The following is a 19,278-nucleotide window of genomic DNA, read 5'->3' as shown; positions in this document are numbered from 1 at the left end:
CCATGCTCTGTCATGATGTTATAATCTGATATAACAATGTTATTTTGATATGACAATGTCAGGAAAAAGCCCCAATATACAATTATAACAGTCCAACATGGCATAACGACAGTTACATTTCCAATTCCAATGGACCTGTTTCTTGAAAAAACATTTAACTCATGAAACATGAACATGAAACTACATGGGAGAAGTGTATGGGCACCCAAGATGTATGAATCACTGATGTGATCCAGTTGTTAAATGTGTTTTTTAATTTCTTTAAAATCTGTTCTGAAAGTGTAGCTAAACAAACGTAATCTATCTATGTAATATTTTCTGGCCGAAAATCCACAGGTCTGAGCAAAATCCTGACAACAACAGAATATCCATTGAAAAACCCTGAAACTAGGATCTTTTAAAATATTGTATCACTAACAAAGGTACTCCCAAGGCAGCACATAGATTTACTTGGATCAAAGTGGATTTGCACTTGGAATTGTAGGTCTGGTGAATTTTAAATCAGAGCTTTATATCTAAACCTGTGCGCAACAATCTAAGCAGATCAGGACACTTTTTGTGTTTTATCTCAGTGTTAAACTAGATAAAACATGAATACTTAAAAAACACTTTCATGTCACTGCCTCATCACCTGGACAGTTTAAAAAATAGATTTACAGGCCTATATAAGTCAATGAAATTAATAAAATCCTTTTTTTCTTCTTTTTTTTCCAAGTAGTGCTTTGCTCTAAAATATTTCAATGGATAGATATTGAGAAATTGAGAAGTAGCCTAAAAAACAACAAACAACAGGAAATATCATGTTATGGAAATGCACTGGTAAAAAAAAAAAGTGCTGGAAGCTGCTCTAGGTGAATTTCAAATAGCATTTTTAGCGGAAAATCAAGCTAAGAGAAGGTTTTAGTGAGAGGACTGAATGTCTTCAAGAAGGGCCTTTTAAAAGAGTCCGTCAGCGAAGGGCACAGCCAGGCGATTTATTTTACAAACTATCTGGAACATTAACAGTTATCCCCTAAAAATTGACAATGTTCTGTTTGTTTACCAAATGCCAAGAGAGACAGATGAAATAAATTTGCATTAAAGAAGCAAAAATTTTCAACAACTGTTCAATAAATAAAAAGTTAACAACTTACATTTTAGACACAATGTTGTCCGTAGTTTTTTTCTATTTTTGCCGCGCCAACGAAAGCAGTTCCAAACTTCCAATCGAAGCTAAATCAACCGTCGAGTCTCTGAGCAACCGATCGCGTTTGTTGTAGCCTAATTTACTCATGAGTCATTTTTTAAGGAATCGTCTGTTTGAGTGATTCAATGACTCGCTCACAATAAACAAGGCAGAAAGTGTTAGGTACTTAAATTCTCCACCACTAACGCACAGATTGACAGTTTGAAGGGTTGAACCTGTCAAGTTGTGATCTGCACATTAATTATTGTTTCTGGGGATTCACTTTTAATTTTACCTACCTTTTGTCTTCTGCAGTGCATTCTCCTTGTCTCCTGTTCTTCCCTCAGACTCGTCCCCCAGAAACAGTCCCACGGACCCAGCCCCAAACCCCAGCTCTGCAATAATAATGAATAAAGGCTGGTTTCTAAAGTACTTATTCCTGCCTCTATGTATTAATGCTCATGGGTAGCCTAAATGGGTTCCATTCAGACCTTAACATTAAGTATTTTACTGTTAAATGTCAACAAGATTCAACAAGACATTTTCACCTGACTAGACCCAATGTTTAGGTTTAGATCTGTTGTGGTATTTATGCAAATTAGCACATACGTAATTGGATTATGCACCGTTTGTCCATGTTAACAAACAATTTTAAAAAACTTGTAATACATTTTTTGTTTGTCTTGATGTAAGTAATCAACTCAGTAATTTTCATGGTGATATCTAAAGGTTACAATTTTTACCCTATTCACGTGAGAAAAAGAATGAATAGGCGTATGAATAGGCTATATTTGGGTCTTTTTTGAAACTTTCCCCTAATGGGATTCTTCTGGGCTTTTTTCCTTACTCAGGACATATTGAGGATACAAATTCAGTTTTTGCTTCTGTTGCAGTTTGTTCAAGGTTGACCCCCATTTTGGCTTAAAATGACTGGAAGTATGACATTTTGAGCCTGTAAGCCTGTAAAAAAATTATGATCAATAAGTTATGACAACATATGTTTTTACATTGCTTTAATTCATCAAAATAATTTAATCAATTTTCAACTTTATGCTATACAAGATTCGACTCATTTCTTTTAAAACAGCTTAATGCAATTTAAGTAGAAATGACTTAAACATCCAAGTTAGTTGTACTTAAATATTCAAGGCAGCAACTCTTTTTACAGTATAGAAGGCCTTTGGTTACCAGGAGTCACAGCATCTGCATTGTGTATGCACTTGAGAAAATACTGCACTCTAGTGGCCAAAGGTCTTAAGTGCATTGTTGTCAATGCAGTAAGGTCAATGAACTTCATCTTTTTCCTAGAGAATAAGTGTAATCTCTTTCTCCTTTATTTGTCAAGACATTAAGATATACACCGTTACAGAAAATAACACACACACACACACACACACATACACACACACACACACAAAAGAAATAAAAGTTTTTTTTAAGTGAAAAAAGTCACCTTTTATGGCCTGCAATGAAAAGCTTTAAACATGTGCAGTCAGAGCAGACTATGCTATTCAATCCATTGAAGGTTTAAATCTTTTAAAGGGTTAATAATAAATCCAATATATGAGTCATTTAACGGATTATAGTAGAGCTTTAGCCATGGATATTTCCTGCATTGCATTTGGAGTTATAGCCAGGTGGGCGACAGGATTGCTTACTGAAATTGAATCTACTGTACTTAAAACTCTTTGAAAGATTCTCAGCGAAAGATCGTCTAATGCATTATTGAAACTCTTTACGAGAGCAAAATTGGCTCAGAGACAGCATAGGCACCTATTAAAATGTGAAAGTAGCTCCTTTAATGGGGGTTGCAAGTTTTTATTTTTTTACTTGAAGGTTGTTTCTCAATTTGATTCACTAACAAGAACACTAGGAGTGAGCAGATATGCTCAAAAAACATTGCTAATATTAATGCACATCACAGTCATATTTACCAGAGCTCTTCTTAAAAAATGTGGATGAAGGATAGAATTTAATTTACTGTTGTATTTCACATTTTATTCATTTATTTTTACACCCAAAGTGTACAGGATGTATTTCATATTTTACTGGTCATTTACACACTGTCAAAAATATTGTTGGTTTAACTTTAAAAAGTAAGTTACCTGGTTGCCTTAAAATTTTGAGTTCATTGAAATTAAAAAATTGAGTTAATGCAGTAAGGGAGATTGGTTTAATAAATAGAAACTCAAAATATTATGTTATCTTAACCACGTTAATTATCTAAGTTGATTTGACAAAAGATAACAAATCATAAGTCTTATGTCACTGAAGTCTAAGGATGTATATGAGGATGTTTTTAAATAAATGTACACATAAAATACATAACTTCACATTGTAGAGCTTCTTTATTATACTGTTATTTACTGATAATCCAGTGTAAATTTCACTCTCTGAGTAGTTTTTGTTTAATTGCATCAAATTTGAGTAGGCTTTACACTGTTACTTGATAGCACTGTATACGATGGGCACATTTGGTCACAAAATAATACTTGTGTAGATTAATCAGGCAAAACAACTTAATATTGTGAGCAATAATGAAATTAAACTAATTCTTTCTTTTGTGCAAAGACTCTCTTTCTCTCTTTCCCTCTCTCTCCATCTCACCCACACACACATACGCGCGCACACACACACACACACACACACACACACACACACACACACACACACACACACACACACACACACACACACACACACACACACACAAACACACACACACACACATGACACACACACACACACACACACACACACACACACACACACACACACACACAAGCAGCACCTTGAAGTGTCAGCATGTGGCCATTTGTTCATGACAATGGTATTAAGAGGGTGTGAATGATGTGTAACATTTGTTACATTAAGCAAACAGGCACACAGAGCTCATTTCCTTTCTTTCTCTCTCTTTCTTCAACATCCAACTCATCACATTATCAACTGTCCTCCTCCAACAGCCATGATTTTAGCAGCTGACAAATGTCGTATGATTGGGCCATTCAGGGAATTATCATCAACATTTACTGAGATGCAAAAAGCACCCGAGAATTGTATTCCTCATTTTAAATCAAATAGTGACAAATGGTATTATTAAATACAACTTTTTGAGATTTATTATTGGTGAAAAAGTCATTTTTATGTGACAATGTTCATTAAATATGACAAAAAACATTACATGAATACAATAACAGTCATTTAAAATTATGTACAATCTTATTTACAACACAGAGATGGTAGGTTGTGGACAACATCAAGTATAAAGACAAAAAACAAAACAAAAACAGCATTTACTAAGTACCACAGCGATTATTATTGATAAATAAAACCAATGTCAATGTAGTTAAGCTACATAGTCAGCCAACACAGTAAAATATCCACTGTTTGTACTTTAATGTGATATATTTTTATGCATAGTTTTTGTTTTTTTAAGACAGTTAACTTAAAGCCTGATGACATAAACCAAATTATAACAAGGCCCAGAAAGAATCCACAGATTTGTCTTGCATTTTAACCATAAATTTGAGAGCAAACCTTTGTAATTGTGCTGAATGGAGGTTTGAAATGACTACATTCTTATTGGTTTCTGAAAGCATTAACAAATCACCCAAAATGAACATGCAATGTGTGTCTCGCTCCCTCTCACAGGACGTGATAGACTGGTCTGTTGCTGGGACTATCTGGAGAACTGCACTGGGAATCACTTCCAGTCGGAGAAAGAGCGACCATGTTCTTCATTCCCACTGCAATTCCCGTGTCCACAGAGGACAGCCTGTCCACGATGCTGGACAGACACTGCAAACTAGACGCTCCTGGAGTTCTGGCCACCGCACTAGCTGGATTGATCGAGAAAGATTACATTATTACTGAACTCCACATAAATATTTTTTTTTTAAAATGAAAATGGTTTTATTTCTTACCAGTCTGTGCATTAAAGTTGTAGTTATTCCCACAGTTTGGATTCATGTGAGGCCATACAGGACTGTTGCAGTCAACCTTAATGAAGAACACAAAAAGTTCCATAAGCATTCACAAATATAAAGCAGTGAACACATGAGGTTGATTCTTTTTCCTCAACAACAACTCGAGCATCACTGGAGCCACGAGCAGCGAATGAGCAGCACTGCGTGGTCCATGCGCTTCACTAGATCACTTCTCTTTCTTTCACAGGCTGGTTATTTTGCAAGGCACTCCCACGCTATGCTGGGCTTCAGGCGTGGCGAATTGATTAACTCAGTGGAAGCCACACCAGTTTGTGCAAGATGACACTTTCTCCGAGTAAATCTGCAGAAAATCCTGGCAGCAGCGCAGCTCATGCAGTCAGTCAGGAATGCGGCACGGCCGCCACTTTCCTGCCAGTCTCTGTTGGCAGGATTTACTGAGGCTTTATTAGGCTATAAAGAGTCCAGTGGGAAAGACATTGCTATATCCACCTATACTACATCTTAAACCCTGTACTGAGATACATAAATGTTTTGTGAATCAACATCTCACATTGTTTGTACCATTGCTGTTTGACTTCTGCGGTCTTCTTGCCCTGTTCATTCGTGTAGAACACGTCTAAATCTCAAGGACAGTTCTACTTTATTAAAGTTTTACTAACTCATCAACTTGCTCAGAACAATTACGACTAGAAGTCTTGGCCTTTCAGCCACTGACTAGTAATCTTTTCAAATCGGCCATGCCTCACTTTTTAATATCAGCAAGTATTTTACTCGAATAAATAAACGCTAACTAGATACCCTGTAAAAAAATTTAGTCAGGTAACCTTAAAATGTGTTTCATGGGGGAACATTTAAATGACTTTTTATATAAGCTACTGTAGTCTTTGTCAACAAATGATTAGCAAAAATATTAGCATCAAGCTAAATTCGCAAAACTACATGGCACTTTCTACATTATGAGAACCAAATCAAAGAATATGCCCAAGTATATGTAAAAATCATAATAACAGTCAGTTTACAGTTAGCAAAATTCATTTGGGCGACATTAGCAAATGTGCATTGAGAAGAAAACCTGCATGATAAACAGTATATTGCTGAGCAAGTGAGCATTAAAACAGACACAACTAAGATTTGCTATTTAATAAACTCTGTTAATTTTGTACCAAATATCAACCCGATATGTTGCAATACCACATCTACTGTAGATTCCTTTCAGTTCCCTGACAAACAGCAGTAAGCTTATATCTCAGCGTATAAAAAGAGCCAGATGTTGGCAGCAATTTATCGTTGTCATGCTGAGAGTGAGGCAACCCTGACTCCATTTGAGGGATAAAATCCCCTGTGTGCTATTGAGAGAAAATATGAAGATGAAAACATGGAGAGACGAGTCAAGTGACCTTGTCTGGATACCGACAAAAAGATGAAAACCTACATTGAAAAGGCTTTTTCTGAGCTTTTGGGCCCTGACCTATAGGAAAAGAGTCATATTTACCATGCTTTCAGAACAGCTCGAGGAGGGGCTGGCAGGCTCAGAGCTGCTCTCCATAGGCAGGCTGTAGTAGTTTTCCACCTGTTCCCTAAGCAGGTCCTGAAGGCTCTCGATGTACTGGATGGCGTTCCTCAGGATCTCCACCTTGGGAAGACGCTGGCTGGGGTTTGCCGAGGTGCATCGCCGTAGCGCCTCAAACGCGTGGTTCACCTTCTTCAGCCTGCGGCGTTCCCTCATAGTGGCGGCTCTCCGGCGGTCCACCGTACTGGATTTGCGCTTACAAGCTTTGCAGGCCCACTGCAGACAGTGACCCGGCTGGTGCGGGGCACCGGGGGCCCGGACGTGCTCGTCCTCCTCAGACCCGGTCAGTTCCCCTCCGGGGCCGAAGTCCAAATCTTCAGGGGACGAGGCACAGGTGCTGTCGTAGAAGATCTGGGATGTGGAGAATACGTCCATGATTGGTGTGGTGTAGGAGATCTGTAAGGGGGCGACCTCTGAGTGATGTGGTTTCTCTGGTGCCATACGGCCCTTCTTATATACTGGGGCCCACACTGGTCAGCCCTAATGACCGTGCCCCATTGGCCAAGGCAGGGCTCAGCGACCCCCCTTCCCTCACCACCCAGATCCCCACCCAGACCCAACACCCCTACTGAGTTTCCCACATCTGTGTATAGGGGTGGTTTCTCACTCAGTTCAACAGCATGACGGTCATTACAAGAGGGAATTATCATCAATAAACATTCATGTGCAGAAACTCTTGCTCTAGAAGTCTACTTTAGATCTTACTTTACTTTGAAAGTTTTTTTGCACTTTAATTGTAGGAGCAGATTTTTATCTGTGGCTACTCACGTTTTTTCCTGCATTGTGTCCAAGACTTGTATTGATTATTAAAAGTCTTTAAGATTATTGACAATTGAGTGCATATATATATATATATATATATATATATATATATATATATATATATGCACTCAATTGTAAATCCTCTTAAAGACTTTTAATATACATATGCTGCATGGGGCCTCTGAAGAAACGATGCATTAAAAATGAAACCAAACAAATATATGTCATTTCTATTACCTCAAAACGAAATGGTCAAGAATGACTCCAGTGTTTGCTAGCTAGTTTTACGCTTGAGAATGAGCAGCGTTGCAGATGCGGCCCAGCTGTAAGGGCTGGTGTAGCGTTTCAGAGGCACACACTCACACAGATAAACAACTCAAGATCCGGACAGTGGATGAAGGTGTCAGAGGCAGCGTGTCCATGTTAGTTAACCCTCATTAAATTTCTAAGTAGCTCATTAGCGACTGTGTGGCAAGATTTCTGCTTCTTTTTGCTATCGGAGCATTAAAACTATTTTAAACGGCTTTTTATATAAATGTACTAAAATTAATTTGTCAAATGACTATAAATGAAGACAAAAAAATCTGACCTAAAATCAAAATGTTGAAGAAAGAAGTGAATAAATTGTCAATTGTGCATCTGTAAAAAGAATGATATTGTGACATTTATATGTATATTTTAATATATGTATATGGGTTATTCCTCAATTCAGGCAAGTTTTCTCTCCCATTTAGGATGATATTTAAAAAACGATCATTCTATTTTTAATTGGTAGATTAAATCAAAAAATTGTTTCTTATAACTAGCAGTACCCTGTCCCCTGCCCAAACTTTTTTTAACCTCTACAATAAATCATTACTAAAAAATACTTAGAAAATCTAAAGAAATTACAATTTGTAAAAAGCATTAAAATCAAGGAATCAGTTTTAAAATTGATTAAAAACAATTTTTTGCTTGCTTTTTCCAAAGACCTGAAATAATTGACTGCTGACTATCCAGATTTTTCTCCAAAAACTGAAAAATGTCTCTACCATCACACACAATCAGAAACCTATCATTAAAATGTATACCAGAATCCTTTCAAATGCTGAACAAGGCCATGATCACATTCAGTTACCATGATTACACACCTGGACAGACTGTATTATTTAGCATCTGAGTATATATACATAGGCCATGTTTGAGAAAAAAAAAAAATCAATTTGGGTACATTTATTTGCATAGCAGCTTGTTGGATTATAATTTTTTATTTTATCTACTTCATATTACGTCAATAATAACGCTTACAAATGGTGCGTAAAGGCAGTTGCGCAATAAAACAGTTTTAACACTGATCAAGTGTTTTAAAATCCCCGTCTATTGCTGTATAGAGGTCATTACTCGAGCCATCAGTGTTGACAGCTAATAAAGATACAATGCGGATATTTCTCACAACGTGCTAAAACGTTTGGCCTCTCTAGTGTCTGGGAACCCTGCGCACCTAAGAAAACACGGAGAGCCGGTGTAGATTGTATTGCGCACAGCTGAAGAAGACATTGGCAAGGGATAATCCTGTTTAGCTGTCGTTCAGATCAAAGACAATTGACTGTTAACAACATGGACAACGAGAAAACCTGACAGCAGTCGATAACTGAGTCCAACTCAGATTGCGTAAGCATATGGCGAGCGCGCAAAGGTCTGAGTTGAGCACACAAACCTGCTCTGAGATTTGGGAATATTGCGATGTCTCTGGGGAACTTCGGGGCTTTTCTGAGGGTTGTTGTCAAGGGTCAGGAACTGTGTTAAGTGTAGGGCAGAGGGCGAGCGTTAATGTTTCTGTCCTGTGCGGGCTCTCAGGTTTATTTTCTCTCACAAGTGTTTGTGTTAGAATAAACGTGCAATTCAAATGAACATTTATTTGATTTATTTACTACCCACTTCATTTCGAACTTCATTTCGAGTTTTTTCTCACATCTAGACTGACTATACACCATGTAAATGATGTTATGATTTTATAGTTGCATTCACTGAAGGAAAATTCCGATGTTTCCTCCAGCCTCTTGTTATTTTTCTCCAGCCTCCTTTTGCCTGCCAAGACCGGCCATTGGCTGCACTTTTTCCGTCAGCAATAACAGTATCATATTTGATCACATGATCAGATGGTGTGATTGGCAACAGCATTTGTCTGGCAGCTAAAGGAAGTGTCCTGTATAAGCTCCAGTGATGTGGGATATCAGAATGGCTCCATAACTGGGTATTCAAAGGAATGTCAGTAAACGTTTTCCAAAACACATCTTCAGTCCTATAGTTTAACTTTAGTTGAATGTGAGGTCTGTCTTAGATAGATAGATAGATAGATAGATAGATAGATAGATAGATAGATAGATAGATAGATAGATAGATAGATAGATAGATAGATAGATAGATAGATAGATAGATAGATAGATAGATAGATAGATAGATAGATAGATAGATAGACAGGTCTCAACAATGTTGCTTTAATTTATAAATTAATCAAATGTTCAAATAAGGTATATTATATAGTTTGTGTCATTTTTATTTCTGATCAGGAATTTTATTTGAAGCATCCATGAAGAAAGCTGATGCTTAAACAAAGTCTCTCGAGCCCTCTGTGCAATAAAATGTTTCTCTGGGATAATTCCCAGATGGCATGATGCTATAATCACATTCATTGTTCCTCCCTTTGATGGTAACTAATGACACATTTGTAGTTGTTATGTATTTCAGAGTATGTTCATATGCAAATCGAGCAATGAATCTGTCAAGATCTTTCCAATTTGATTTTTCTCTCTCCTGAAGGAGTCGGGCATCACGATAAAGAAAGAACCCAAATAAAATCGCACCATCTCTGAGATCCTATTAAAACAACACTGTAGACAGAGCTATCTGGTTACAGTCTGGCTTACTAAGCGGAGAGCAATAAATCTCTTTGAAGTGTCCCAATCTTAATGCCATATAACTTATCAGACAATCACCCGAAGTGTGCAGTCGCCAAAGCATTGTTTATACTGAGGTGTTATTAATGTTACCATTAAACATGTCAGATAACATGCTGATTTATTCATATTTAAATACATTTAGCTTAATATTTAACAAAAAACATTGTATTGTAACTTTTCATCAAATTATCCGATAAAAGTCATGGTTTCCACACAAATATTAAGTAGCACAACTGTTTTTAACATGGATAACATTGAAATCAGCATATTAGAATCATTTCTGAAGGATCATGTGACTCTGAAGACTGTTGCTGAAAATTCAGCTTTGCATCACAGAAATAAATTACATTTTACAATACATGACAATACAAATCATTTATTTTAAATTGTAATAATGTTTAAAAATTTTACTGTATTTTCGATCAAATAAATACATGAGGGAGCATATGAGACTTCTTTCAAAACGGTAATGCACATGTTCTAAATGATTTCAATCTGATTTCTGAAGTGATATTAAAAATCCAGAAATAATAAGTTTGCATCCTTTTTTTCCATTTTCTGGAGGGTCAAAAAAAATATGAATTTGCTCTTTACGACCTTGATTCCCAGATGTGCAGGTCACTGGTCATTCCGAGTCATTTGAGAGTTTGAGTACATAAGTTAACTTGTGTCTGTGATGAGGTCAAAGGTGGTAGTGTGTTAAATGGAAAGATCAGAGAGCCGGTCCTGACAGACAGCACGCTGTGCAAGATGGAAATGCCGCAGTGGATCTCGGGAACGCCAGCAAATCAACTCTACCGATGGATAGTTGCCAAACACACACACATATTCACACTTGCAAATTAAACCTGACCAATGAATGCAATGCAACCCAATGCTTCATCCAAGGGGAAAACCCTCACAGACTGTAACATTATGATAGCTGTCATGTTGCTTACAGCTTTGCGATATTTTCCCCTGACCAACATTCTACTTCTGATCATGAGATAGACGATGGGTTTCATTGCAGCCAATCCTGAGTCCGGCCCTGCCAGCTGGAACTAACAGGCAAGGCCAGGGCTATTTCAGGGCCAGTCATACTTTAACACTCCGTTAATGCTCGTAAATCTGGGAGAGCTGCTGGCTTGACTGGTCAAGGCTGCTGCTGGAATACGGAGGGCTTTTAATTCAATGGCTGTAATGAGGACATTTGGTGGCCAGCCATCATTGCGAGCTATACATGCCTGTTACCTTCAGCTTGGGACCTTTAAGTAAATGCTACGACTCAAAATAGATTCAACTGAACAAGTATGAAGATTTTACATTGGTGCTAAATTAATTTAAAGCTTAACAAGGTTGTATATCTTCATTGTTTAATGCCTAGTTGAACTTTATAAGACAATAGGGAGGTATATTTTGAAATCACAAGGGAATATTACATTGGAATGTTTCAGGTACATCAAAACCTCTAGAAAAATTATTAAAAACGGATAATAATTGTAAATAAATACAATGTATTTTTGTTTGTTTTTGTTTTTATAAATAAAAATACAGAGAACAATTTAGATTTTTTTTTATGTTTAATGTTGGAATTATATCCAGTAGTCATCAAGTGCTCTTTCTTTCTTGTTCATTTATAAAATAATTTAAGTAACAGCAATATATTACAAAATATGTACATTTTAGGAAGACCTTGACAGGAATCATTTTGCTGATATGAATGACCCTTAAATTAACCTGGAATTACCTGCAGCAACTACACTGAATGGTCAATTATGAAAAATAAATGGAACACTTCATAATTACATTTTCATTAATAATATCTGCAATGTAATAAAAACATTATTTTATACAATGCTTAACAGATCACATGGTTACATTCAATTATATGAACATATTTTCAGAAATATTCATTTTTTCAGATTGTGACCTGACATGACCTGTTGCGCATTATATAAGGATGTTTGTTAATGACTTATTTATGAAAGTGTCGCCTATTACATTTAAAACATTTACACTATAGCTCATGGAAATAAATACAAGTCGGAAATGTGAGGTGGGATGCTTGAGCTTCACTTTTCTGAGGTCTGGTCGGGACATCGAGCTTTCGTCTCTTCAGTGGAAATGCTGTCAACAATCGAGGAGAGGCGACGAAGGCTGCTGGATGCTGAAGACTCCACTGCGGCTCCTGGAACACACGTTATAGGCATGGATCATGTTTGCTTCGAAAAACAAGCGTAGAAAATGACACGAAATTATGCAGTGAGAATTAGCTACAGACCATTGCAGAAAAACAATTACACACAGGGATTTATGTATGAAGCATTTCGCACATGTAGAGAATTACGCGCAGACAGTAACGAAAAGCAATTATGCAAACACAATTACGCACAGACTTCAAGTCAAAACGCACACTGGAAATTAGAAGAATTTCTTAATAGTTCCTCATTCAATTTTGAATTATTTTATAGCATTTTTTTAAGAGAACACGAGGTTGAGATTATTGTTGCTGTAGTTTTCAGGGCACAATCATGCGCAAATACTACTCGCAGACCATTACGTACATCACCAGCGGATGGAACATTAATAACCAGCAATTTAAGACCATAATTAAAACCTTAAACTTTATTTCTCGGTAGGCTACCAACCTTCTCTGTGACCGGCCATCGGGGAGTTGGAATGATCTGGATTCCCCTGCCAGCTCTGGCAGGTCTTTTTCCAATGATACTCATTGGGAGCCACCTGAACAGGCAATCATGATGGTAAACATTAATATTAGCCTACTCTTAATTTAATTTTTGTAATTAATATCCATAATAATTAGTTGGAAGCAGACATGTGGCACCACGTGGATCCAGCTGCTGTCAGAGAACATGGATCGGTTGTATTGGCTTGGATGTGTTCTTACATGGTTTTCTTTCACGTTGTATGTGTAAGGGTCATTGTCAGAGTTCTGTTCTTGCTCATCCAACGAATGCAACAGGTCCTGCAGTTTCTCGATGTAGTTTATTGCGCTGCGTAAAATCTCCACTTTGGGCAGCCTCTGGTTCGGATTGGGCACCGTCTTTTTCTTTAACGCGTCAAACGCCTCGTTGATCTTTTTGAGCCGCCTTCTCTCTCTCAGAGTCGCGGCCTTCCGCCGGTCAGTGGGGGCAGATTTTCTTTTGCAGATCTTGCAAGCCCACATGAGACACTGACCATCGCAGTGCGACTGCAGTCCCGGCGGCGCGAGGACGTGTTCCTCTCCGCTGCTCTCGCACCCTGTCTCGGACGGGACCGGATCCTGTCCCGGGGACAAAGGGCTGTCAGTGCCCTCATAGAGTGGGGACACTCCTGGCATATCCAAAGTCCCATGGTCCCCCTCCAGATAACGTAAATCGTTGAAAAAATAAGTGTTGGTCTCAAACAGGTCCATCATGTTGTTGTAGGCTGTTTTGACAGTAAGACTGTTGGCATTTAAATAGCCCTGTGACACAAGTCAGGGGACTTAAATATAGAATGTGAAATTCTATCCAGTGCTTAGCTGTTGCAGGGCTTCAGACTCATTTCAATAGGCCCTCAGGAACACAGGAGTCCGAGTGAGAAATAAAGGGGACATTACATTACATTGTCCATATTACACATTGTGTATAGCCTAACAAACTTTGTTATATGGGACAGTCTGCAATATATACATATATATATATTGTAACGTGCTGGAGAAAACTGGAGAAGGTGAGGATCTAAATGCAGAGTTTTTAATAAAGTAATACATTAAACAGATAACACAGAACTCAAGGAACAAAGGAACAAAACTACAACTATCACAGAGACAAAAGCAACCATTATATATATATATATATATATATATATATATATATATATATATATATATATATATATATATATATATATATATATATATATATATACAGTACCGGTCAAAAGTTTGGAAACATTACTATTTTTTTATATTTTTGAAAGAAGTATCTTATGCTCATTAAGCCTGATTTTATTTGATTAAACACGCAGAAAAATATTTCAATGTTGTGAAATATTATTACAATTTAAAATGATAGGTTTTCTATTTGAATATCATTTAAAATATAATTTATTCATGTGATGCAAAGCTGAATTTTCAGCATCATTACTCCAGTCTTCAGTGTTAATCCTTCATAAATCATTCTAATATGCTGATTTGATACTCAGTTATTATCCATGTTGGAAACAGTTGTGTTGAATAATATTTTTTTGGATACTTTTTTCAGGATTCATTGAATAAAAAGTTAAAAAGAACAGCATTTATTCATTCATTGAATTCATTTATTCAAAAGATAATATTTTTTCTAACAATATATATCTTGACAATCACTTTTTATCAATTTCACAAAAAAAAGTACTGTCCCCAAACTTTTGAACGGTAGAGTATATTGTTACAAAAGATTTCTATTTTAAATAAATGCTGTTCTTTTTTTTTTACTTTTACTTTTTATTCATCCAAGAATCCTGAAAAAAGTATCACAGGTTATACAAAAAATAGTATGAAGCACAACTGTTTCTAGCATTGATAATAACCGAGTATCAAATCAGCATATAGTAATGATTTCTGAAGGATCATGTGACACTGAAGACTGGAGTAATGATGCATCACAGAAATAAACTAAATTCAAATAGAAAACCGTTATTTTAAATTGTAATAATATTTTACAATATTACTGTTTTTTTCTGTATTTTTGATCAAATAAATGCAGGCTTGATGAGCATAAAATACTTCTTTCAAAAGCATTAAAAATAGTAAAGAATACATATATATGCAATGCCAAGCTTATGGGTTTGATTCCCAGGGAATGCATGACGTACTGGTACAGTATATGAGACAATAAAACTATACTGTCAGGATTCGATTTGATTTACAGGCCTAAGTAACCAACCAAGACAAATAAATCACAGGTATTGATTTTTACTGTAAATGGCATTGTGGACTGCTTTCATGAAAATTAACTTAATTTCTGAAACACGCACATAGAAATGCTGGACACTGGAAAGAGAGTCTTGTATTCACGCCCCGTAAAAATAGCCTGGAATGTGCGCAGTCAAAATGGCTTTTGAAAAGCTCACGCATGTGAAGTAAAAATAGCTATAAGAACCATTTATCTTAAATCCATAAACACATGAAAGGCCTTTCCGAAGTGTTATGTGTCCTCTGAGAATTTCCTACAAGATCAGTGTGTGATGTTTTATTGAAGGTTGCGAGTTGTTGACGGCTCGTATTGCTCTCAGGCAGATCATTTTAGTGTATACAGTTCCTAAATGTTCAAACAGAGCAATAGGGAGGATAAGGCAAAAAAAATAAAACACCACATTTGCTTTACACTTGATATTTATCCATTTCAAATAATGCATCCATAGATTTCTGATTGAATCATAATTTATTCACATCAAAGGAACATGATAAATAGTCTATAATGGGTAAATAGTTGTTTACCAAATAAGTGCTGAAAATGGCTATACGTCAATCTGTTTGGCTCGTGCATTGCAAAGGGTTAAATCATTCAGTAGTTGCCATAGTGGACACATCTCCCGTTACCTTGTTGTGAAAGGTTATGGCCCATAGGCTCAAATACTGTGTCATAAATCTCACAGTTTGTGACAGAGGTGATGATCTTCTGCAATGACACTGATGTCCATTCTCTACTGCGTACCGCATGAAGATATGCAAATGCTGCTTTCGTAAACGCCACAGCATAACTTTTATTCCCAAACATATTTATGTGCAAACAAATCGGCATTAAAATTATATTATAATAGTACCATTTCTCACAACCCGACTGCTGTCTTCTATCAAGCTTTACAGGCATAACTAATCAGCATGGCTTCATTGCCAGTGACCAGAAGTCCATCAGCTGGTCATTCACCACTCAGGGAAGGAACATAGTTTTCTTTTACAAGGCTTTTCATAGGAAGAGCAGCCCACGCATGTTCACTTGATCTCAAGGGATTAGCCCTAGAAGCCATGTGCCCAAGAGTGATGAATGCGTTTCATTGCGTTTCCACTTTTAAAGGTATTACTTGAATCAGTTGAACAAATAGGTACAAATGAAACGGTGAGAAAGTGATTCTAAGGAAAGATATAAATGTGACCAGGCTATTTGAGCTGTTGCAAAGGGATTGTTTTATTTAGGATGACCAGACGTCAAAGTTTTTGGTGGCATGTCCTTGGCTTGGTCTCTCCTAATTAATACAGTCTGCAAAGTGTCAGAACCTAATGTTCCAGCTATTGTTAGTTTTATATAAATATATATTATTTAAAAATACACACACACACACACACACACACACACACACACACACACACACACACACACACACACACACACACACACACACACACACACACACACACACACACACACACACACACACACACACACACTGTTGTAAAAGGCTAGTCACATAAAATGTGTTGCAGTAAACATATCTTGCATTCTGAGAATTCCTCCATGTGATACAGGCTGATTCCTTTTGTTTATTGCCAGTTAGGATGCAGGGATATATCCAGGCTTAATTAGTTTCCTGTGAATAGATCCAGTTAAGACCTGTTCTTGGTTTTAGGTTCTTCGCTTCGACTGGCTTAATTCATTCAATGCATTTACCATCCAAGGCCATTGCCTTGGGTGACATGAGTTTGGGTCCTGCCTTGAGGTTGAACAAGCCTTTGGGAGAATGATGTGCAGATATAGAAAAACCTCAAAACCCTGGGCATTTTTGTGAGAATCAATGTGCCAGCATGCACACTTCACAACAAAAGCATAAATGAAGGGCACTCAAATAAATGCCAACAACTTCCCCATGGATGGCCACGACTCCAGGATGGGAACATATAATCCCACATTGGCAGCTTTCCACACATTTCTTAGAACTACCTATTCTGAGGCATGTACTGTATTCAGTTATTACACATACTCTCTATAAAGGCGATGTTATTATTTCCTCCATGTTTAAAATAGTCTGAGACACTGTATACGTCTTAAAACATCTGAACATAAATAAATAAACAAAACCACATATTAAGATAAAACTGCTAAACATGAAACGTTCCTATTTTGAGTATAACTCCACAGAACAAATTAATCTGTGATTGAATGAATCTGAAAATGAACCTTTAATCCCATTTGACATTTTTCTTTTAATTTTTTTTTATCAGGCCCCTAAGTTTAGGTTCAGTTATTTCACTTTGATGGGAATGAAAAGGTTATATGTCAGTTATTAAAATGCCTTATTTTGGAGGATGAGGAAGAGTCAGTCTTCTAGCAAGGCGATGGTGAAGGGGCTGGAGAAGGGTTGACTAAACAGGCAGAGGATTTAGGAGGAGGCTCTGGAGGTGGACGGCTGACTGGGAGGAGGTGGAACAGAAAAGTCCAGGTTGGTGTTGAAGGTGGTGACAGCCAGTGAGGAGCCTTGAGCAGGGGCACGATGGTGAAAACCCAGGCCACAGCCAGAACTGCGCTCCATGGTGGCATTGCCAGAGGGAGGACCCCAGGTGGTACGAGTCTATGGGGATGTCCGGAGGCGATGATGATGGAGCTGGAGCTCACCGCGTAGCCAAAGGGCTGAGGTGATGGAGCGACGTTGATGACCTAGATGGCCGGGACGGATCTGCAGAGACAACCTCCCGAGATCAAAGTGTGGGTCCGGAGGCCAAAGGTGTGGTGAGGTCCTCAGTTTCCCCTCAGCCTCCTCTCAGTGGCGCTGCTACTCCTCGGACCTCCTGGGCTCCTCCGCCTCCAGCCCTTGAAGTGCTCCGCTCCACCTCGACTTGACACCCTGGCTCCAACGCCTACAGCTCCACCTCTGCCCTCCGGATCTGCCATCTGATCCTCCGGGATGGGGCGGGGGGTTCATTGCTGCGGCTCTGTCACGGCCGCCTATGTCTTCGGTGTCTCTCCACCTCATCGACTCTCCGTTTACGCAGTGGGCTCCACCTCCATCACCTTAGTTGCCTCCATTCGTCCCCGAGGTGACGTTGAGTATCTTGGAGCGCAGTCCTGGCTGTGGCCTGGGTCTCCATCGGCATGCCCCTGTTCAAGGCCATCCCCTGGTTAGTTCCACCACCTGCACCACCCTGGACTTTCTGATTTTTTATCCCTCTCCTAGATCTTCACCCTCCACCAAAGCCTTCTCCATTCGTCTACCGGTGCGAGGTCACGCCCTCCGGGAGGGGGTGTACTGTCATAGTCACACACCATTTGGACATTATTTTTCCGTTTGCACCATTTTCCTGAGTTAAGTTTGTTGTCATGGTTGTTAAGTCATGTTGAATTGCTGTTCTCTGTTTGTGGATATACCTGTGGATTTATTAAAGACTGCCTGTTTCCCTTCATCCTTGTGGTTGTGTGTGTTTACAGCACAGCGTTGTGACAGATGTAAAAAAAAAATTAACTATAAAAGTGCACTGTTAAGTGAATTAAGTAAAGATTAAACTGATATTAGCAAAATCTAAATAATCCATTGTACTAAAATGTTCATTTCTAATATAAACTTCAAAACTTCTAAACATATTGCTTGGTTAAAAATCTCTTTAGAGATATCTCGATAAATGAAATCATCTTGAAATCACATAATTCGATTTGTGTCTTCTGATTGGTTCTGTGAACTTAGAGGTTTTTACTGGCAAAGGGAAGTGGCATTTGGAGGTTTCTGCCAACAAACCAGTATTTATGAATAGGCTGAGGTTGGGATTTAGCTGAAGCTAAAGTATTTTATGAAGGTATACTATGTGCCGAGAGCATTCGCTCAATATTGTTATCTCATTTATTTTTAATGGAGGTGGTGTTTAGCAGCTTTTGCATGTGAAGTCTTCAAATATATGAAAGAAACTCTCAACTGCCTTTCCAGAAATGCATTTTAGGGCCTCAAAGGATGCCTGTGATGCAATCA

The 19,278-nt window shown here is 37.9% G+C and overlaps 2 protein-coding genes across 2 annotated transcripts; both read right to left on the bottom strand.

Annotated features, from left to right (window-relative positions):
* Positions 1 to 4,364: 4,364 nt before the first annotated feature.
* Positions 4,365 to 7,088, bottom strand: myf5 (myogenic factor 5). The gene is made up of 3 exons (XM_081363364.1): positions 6,605 to 7,088; positions 5,089 to 5,164; positions 4,365 to 5,004 (listed from the first exon to the last, which is right to left on the bottom strand). The coding sequence occupies exons 1-3, from the start codon at positions 7,055 to 7,057 to the stop codon at positions 4,811 to 4,813; spliced, it is 723 nt and encodes a 240-aa protein (XP_081219490.1). The 5' UTR covers positions 7,058 to 7,088; the 3' UTR covers positions 4,365 to 4,810.
* A 4,858-nt stretch (positions 7,089 to 11,946) lies between these two features.
* myf6 (myogenic factor 6) lies at positions 11,947 to 13,802 on the bottom strand. Its single transcript, XM_081363872.1, has 3 exons — positions 13,271 to 13,802; positions 13,011 to 13,104; positions 11,947 to 12,550 (listed from the first exon to the last, which is right to left on the bottom strand). The coding sequence occupies exons 1-3, from the start codon at positions 13,778 to 13,780 to the stop codon at positions 12,435 to 12,437; spliced, it is 720 nt and encodes a 239-aa protein (XP_081219998.1). The 5' UTR covers positions 13,781 to 13,802; the 3' UTR covers positions 11,947 to 12,434.
* Positions 13,803 to 19,278: the final 5,476 nt, after the last annotated feature.

The sequence above is a fragment of the Scardinius erythrophthalmus genome (genome assembly GCF_964197995.2).
Source record: "Scardinius erythrophthalmus genome assembly, chromosome: 4".
Lineage (NCBI taxonomy): Eukaryota > Metazoa > Chordata > Actinopteri > Cypriniformes > Leuciscidae > Scardinius > Scardinius erythrophthalmus.
This window is presented reverse-complemented; position numbering and strand designations above follow the sequence as displayed.

Bases quoted from the DNA above. Each gene is read 5' to 3' on its own strand.
- myf5 (XM_081363364.1), bottom strand. From the start codon at position 7,057: ATGGACGTATTCTCCACATCCCAGATCTTCTACGACAGCACCTGTGCC. The intron at 5,165-6,604 runs GTAAATATGACT...TTCTTCATTAAG, and splicing joins CGAGCTGTTCTGAAAGCATG to GTTGACTGCAACAGTCCTGT. The intron at 5,005-5,088 runs GTAAGAAATAAA...CGATCAATCCAG, and splicing joins CAACTTTAATGCACAGACTG to CTAGTGCGGTGGCCAGAACT.
- myf6 (XM_081363872.1), bottom strand. From the start codon at position 13,780: ATGATGGACCTGTTTGAGACCAACACTTATTTTTTCAACGATTTACGT. The intron at 13,105-13,270 runs GTAAGAACACAT...TTGCCTGTTCAG, and splicing joins ACAACGTGAAAGAAAACCAT to GTGGCTCCCAATGAGTATCA. The intron at 12,551-13,010 runs GTTGGTAGCCTA...CGTGTGTTCCAG, and splicing joins GATGGCCGGTCACAGAGAAG to GAGCCGCAGTGGAGTCTTCA.